The sequence below is a fragment of the Gopherus flavomarginatus genome, chromosome 4 (genome assembly GCF_025201925.1).
Source record: "Gopherus flavomarginatus isolate rGopFla2 chromosome 4, rGopFla2.mat.asm, whole genome shotgun sequence".
NCBI classification, from domain to species: domain Eukaryota; kingdom Metazoa; phylum Chordata; order Testudines; family Testudinidae; genus Gopherus; species Gopherus flavomarginatus.
Window position 1 is genome coordinate 170,710,973 of NC_066620.1, and position 6,000 is coordinate 170,716,972.

Sequence of the window (6,000 nt, forward strand, 5' to 3'; positions counted from 1 at the left end):
GTTTCTCATCAAGATTCACACTATTATCTCCAGTAACTTTGACCTGTGGCTGCACAGCAGCTCTCGGTTTTCAGCTGTTATCAGAAAAGCTTCAATCAGTTGACTGGACTGAAAAATACCTCTAAGATATGTGATCTGATGCAGTTGCAAGCAAGAAGCGTGCTGTGTGCTGTCGTGCCTGGCTCCAAGTTATGATTAGAAAAATAGTACCATTTGGATTTGATTCTCTGCTTGGTGCAGCTGAAGTGCAAAGAGCCTTACAGCCACCTTTCCAGCTCTCCCAGTCCTGGTTCCAGCTGGGGGTCAAGCCAGCCCAGCACAAGATGGAGCGCCATGGGATGTTCTGACTTACATTTGCTGGAACAGTCCCCTAGGAAAGCTTTGGTGGGAGCTACTGGGTGCTCAGCAGTTCAAAAAATCAGGGAACTTATTTATGTGCCTAAATATGGACATAGGAGTCTAATGTTAGGCTCTCATTTTTCATTTACACTGGCTGAGGATATGACCCACTGCCCGCGCTTTGCACAGCATATATAATTAAAAGACAGACCGATGAAGGACCGGGGAAAAGGCTACAATGGACAAGCAGGGTGACTGGGATCATGGCAGGCACATTTCTTGTTAGTTCCATTTTTAACATACACTAAATGTGCCTCTTCTCCTCCCACCCTTCAATCCCCTCACCCCCGGCAGTCCCCAGCTGCAGAGTTAATGACCTTATATTCTTCCATCCCAACATTCAAGCCAGCAAGATCCTGCACAGAGAGGCAGAAGGGGACACGAGGAGGGGAGGGAGTCAAAGGTGGAAGTAAGCAGTGGGCTGTGGGAAAGGGATTCATTTGGAGAGGGAAAGTAATGCTCTTTGGCAAGAACTATGGCAATGTGCATATGTAGTGATGATGAAGAAAAACACATTTACAATAATAAACTGTTATTTCTCTACAGCTATTATGGCAAAGATTGCCTAGAAAAGTTGCCAAGCTTCAGTGAGACCTTAGATTACAGTTTCTCTCATGCAATTACATGTCATAGCAGGGCAACTTTCATGCGTGCACCTAGTTTTTGCTGAACTTTGCCATAGTTTCTTAAGGGCAGGGGGGGTCAAATTGTACTGCACATGCATTCTATTGGGCAGCCAAATATCCATGGGGCTAATTGAATTTTAAGTGCACATAAATTAGCTGGGTCAGCAGTAGCCAAACACTTTGTTTGAATTTATACAGATTATTTAGATTTACTCAAGGTGTAAAAAGGGAGAGTTCGGGAAACAATTATTCATACACTCTCCCCCAATCCAAATATAATCATCTCCTGTCCATGGTGATTGCACCATTCTGAAAAAGCAGCTTTGTTTTGGGATAAGATTGTTCCTTGAAACGCTTCCAAATATAACTGACTTTTTGGTTTGTTTTGTAACAATCTTTGGTCCAGCATGTCTTCATTTCTGCTTGGGGCTAAGCTGCTTTTTCTTAGGTGTATCCATAGGAGTCAAAAAAGCGCTGAAGTAGAGCTAACTCTGCTCCCACTGACATCCATGGGTAAACTCCCATTGACTTCAGTGGAAGAAGAATTAGGCCAATGCTGAATGCTTTTGACAATTCCACCTTAATAATGCTTTTTAAACATTTGATAAGTGAATCCTCACTACAGTACAAATACTAGTATCAGTATTATTAGAGATTGTAAAATTTGAATCAGGATGCTGCACATTGAAAGGATGTGTGTGTTCAGATCCAGGAGTTGGCTTTTGTTCCATATCTAATTATTATTTCCATTTTGGAGATGGGGAAAGTAAGGCAGAATGATTAAGAGATTTGACCAGGGCCATATATACAGTCAGTGTCAGAGCCAAAATTCATGAGCAAGAGTTCCTTGCTTCCAATTCTGCACTTAATACTCCAGGTCAAGCTGCCACCCTCGTTGCTGAACTGTCAAACCTGCTCCCCTTCTCTGAGCTATAGTGGTGGGAGGCCAAATTAGCTGCTTGAAAAAGGAGCTGGCTCACTGGCAGGCAGCCAGTGTGTAGCTTGTGGAGACACTAGGTTCTTCAGCAGCAAGACTGGCATCCCTAAAATATTACAGAACTCAAAGCTAAGGGGTTCAAAGGCTCAGGAGGCTGACCCTGCATGGCTCTGAGTAGAGATTGCCCGGGCAGAGGAGATAAAATCACTGCGACAAATTCTCATGACTAACTTACATTTTCAAAACTATCTACAATGGAATAGGTGAGAAATGTATTTACTGAAAGCTAAATTTAGCCCCAATACCCACGTGGGGTTCCCAGAATTGGGATGCTGGTGGCTGTGGGCTTGATAGAATCCAGAGGCTGGCCCTGGGCAAATGTCTGCTTAGAAAGAGGACAATACTTTTTTCTCTAATATTTTGCTTGTCTTTAGTTAATCAGTTTTGAGGTAGGAGTGTATGTGTGTGTGTATCTACATCCTTACTAAACTAATACTTTGGGATTTATTATTGCTCATTTTGAAAGATTTTCTCATAGTAACAGTTACATAAAAATCACTTCCTGATTGACTGTTCTTGGTCTGGCAAAGACCATCGGCTTATATTTCTGCTAGAAAGATGGCTAAAACAGATTTTAAAAAACTTAACATACAAATGAAACCCATTACCGCTGAAGTCTTAATCCATACTGTAATAGTCTCTTGCCCGCTCTATCACAACTCCCTTCTCTCTTGCCTCCCCAGTCTCCAGCTAGCCAGTTGTGTAGAAAATTACTTTTTTGAAGGATAGAGAAAGTATGTTTAGTTGCCCCTATTTTCAGTTATTTTCACTGTATCGCCATTCATTTTGAGATGCTGCTCAAAATTGCCTTTCTTTTATTTAACATTCCATTGGAGTACTGCAGCCTACCTCAGAGAATACCCTCTCTTTACCCTTCCCTGCATCTGACACCCATCTTTTGGCTTGATTCTGCTTCCCGTGGCAAAATTGTCATTGACTTCAGTGGGATCACAGATGCCAAGGCAATAGAACACCTTAAAAATATATAGCTGCTGACAGAGAACCATGTTTTTAGAATCGTCGTAGAATCCAAACATACTGTGTGAGAGCCTTTACCTCTAATTTGCTGTATGGAACAAACTTCCTTTCTCCCTCCTCATTGAGGCTCTGATTCAGGAAGACAGTTTAGTTAGATCAGGGACTTAAGCATATGCTCAAATTCTGTCCTGAATAGTGATGGTATTAACCACATGTTTAAGTGCTTTCCTGAATCAGGACCTATCTCCATTTCTTTTTCAAATCCCATCTGAAAACCATTTTTTTCTCTTGGCTATTCCTCCTAATTTATCTCTCCATCTGCTATTATTGTATAACTCTATTATGTAAATCAGTAGAGCATTCTGGAGGTGAGCTTTTTATGAAAGTTGCTAAATGAAAAAAAGCTGTAACTAGAGAACTCTGCAAATTGAATAGTTGTGTTTTCCATAGATCTGCCATTACACCTTTCTAATTTAGTTTATAAGCAATTTCGCTCTCTCTCTTTCAGGTTCATTTGATGTTCCCTGATCACGTACCTAAGCCATGCTGTGCACCTACAAAACTGAATGCAATCTCAGTGCTCTACTTTGATGACAGTTCCAATGTTATTTTGAAAAAATACAGAAATATGGTGGTGCGTTCGTGTGGCTGCCACTAAAATAAAAAACAAGAAAAAAATCAAACCCAGTGTTTGTTCAGAATTGTAATCAAGTCAAAATACAATTCTTGCTAGTGAAAAGGCATCTCTAAACTTATTCCATTTCATGTCATCTCTCATTTAATGTACAGTAATGTATATAGTAGCTTTTATTTATTTAAAGGTATATAGTTTCTTTTCTATGGGTGAAATTTCAAAACAGTTTATTTTATGGGTCACCTTACTATGTTGGAGAACCTCCAAAGCTGTTTTTCAATCGATCTCACTGAGACCTTTTTCTGTCCATTTCAACATTTTAAAGTAAGACCTTTGTATAGTTTTTTTTTTTTAAGTTAGAAAGCCCAGAACTCCTGTGACTGTTATATTGTTAAAGGAAATTGAATACATTTGGTTATGTTGTGCAAATGAAATACATACTTGCATATTTATTTAGAAAAGGCACTAAAAAAGGAAACTGAAGAAAAAATGCTTGGCTAAACATGATTTTTCTTTTAGAAGCTCTACTCCATTAGACAAATGGAAATGCTGAACAGTGTTTAAATAAACAAACAGTAGGTAGAACATAGAAGCTGAAAGACTGCACAGAATTGTTACAGCTATTTTCTTTAACAGAATCGGTGTAACTGGAGGAACATGTTAAGTCTTGGCTTGTGGAATTTTGCAAAAGGCTCAAAACTTCAGGAATTCTATGGAGATTGGCTTGAGTCTGTGCCTATAACTTCCCAAGTTAGCACTAAACACTTGTAGTACAACCTTCTTTCCTCAAATACATTGGGAGTTTATTATCTGCTGCAGGTTTTGTGTGTGTGTACTAACAAAAAAACCAAAAACAATAAAAACTCCACACTCACCTGAGTCATCTTACCATATGGGCAAGAATTAATATATGTGTGCAATGTGTAAAAGATTAAAATCTGTAAGGAATTTGTTTTCCTTAGCTTCCTTTTCTTGCTGGGTAAGGCATTTAGGAACATTGGAATTGCCATACGTAGTCAGATTTGTGGTTAGTCTAGTGCAGTATCCTGTCTCTGACAGTGGCTAACAGCAGGTGCTTTAGATGAAGGTGAAAGAAACCTTATATGGCAGTTTTTAGGATAATCTCTGTGCACAATAGGTCCTCTCCTAATTTCTAATCTTACTATCTCTTCCAAAACTTGTTTGCATTAACTATTATACTCTGGATATTCCTGTTACCATATAAATGTCCAATCTCTTTTATTGTCTTGCTAAGTATTTGGTCTCAATTACATTTTCTGGCAGTGAATTCTACAGTCTAATTGCACATTGTGTGCAAAAGTATTTCCATTTATTGGTTTTGAATTTGCTGTCTTTTAATTCAGTGGTTATCCCCATGTTGTTATTGGAGAATAGAAGGTCCTGATTTCCCGTCTGTACAACCAGTCATTATTTTATATAGTTTTGTTGGGAATTGCCTCAGTAGAAATATTGCTATATTAGAGTGTTATTTAAAATGAATAGAACACACCCATTTCTCATGCCTTAGAGACTCTTTTCATTTAAATCCCGATTTCTATGGTTATTTAATGCACATGCCACAAAACACAGACTATTGCAGAATAATATAATCAGGTGTGTGTGTGTGTTTTGCAGAAACTAATTTATTTTATCTCACTGTTGGAGTATTGTCTTAAATTGTTAAACATACACTTAACTTTTTGAAGACTTAAACTGGGTGTTTTATTTTTCAGTCACAGCATTTTCTCCAAACATTCATTTCAATTACTATTTTATACTTTATGCACCTCCATAACTGTCTAATTGCAGTTCATGTACAATAAGGTATATTAATAACATTTCTTCAATGAATTGCTGTTTGAGGACCACTTAGATAGTGAACGTTAAACTGCATGGGGGATACTTTGAGAAAAGTTATGGGTTTGTTTATGAATCAGGTAAATGGTTATGATGTTTTTTAATTCAATTTATTCTAAATAAAATTTAATGGAAACTGAATTTGGTGTACATTAAGTAATATATTTTTGAATAATGATGTACTATTTTGAGAATAAGAAACTGAAAATTATATTATTCTTTAAAATGTGCTGTTGGAATATGTTTCTATATTTTAAGATCTAATAAACCTGTAATGCTAATTTACTCTGCTATGCTTTTTGATTCTGAGCCATGTTATACTGGAAAGTCAAATTCATGTTCTTTAAAAGCTGGAACAAAAGAGAATGGCCATTACTGTGGATAATGTTTGCTGAATTCTGTGTCTTAATACTGACGTGTTGCAGAATGGCTTTCATTTTGTTACTTTAAAGACATAATTATTATTTGAACCAAGTAGAGTATTAATAACAGTTTTACAACTCTCTAAG

The 6,000-nt window shown here is 37.6% G+C and overlaps 1 protein-coding gene across 2 annotated transcripts in view; it reads left to right on the top strand.

Moving 5' to 3' along the window:
* BMP5 (bone morphogenetic protein 5) overlaps positions 1-5,685 on the top strand; it is a 75,067-nt gene extending 69,382 nt beyond the window's left edge. For both annotated transcript variants that reach the window (XM_050950849.1, XM_050950850.1), the window contains one exon: positions 3,509-5,685. In XM_050950849.1, coding sequence (XP_050806806.1) covers positions 3,509-3,658 — 150 coding nt within the window. In that variant the 3' untranslated portion in view covers positions 3,659-5,685. The remainder of the gene's footprint in view (positions 1-3,508) is intronic.
* Positions 5,686-6,000: the final 315 nt, after the last annotated feature.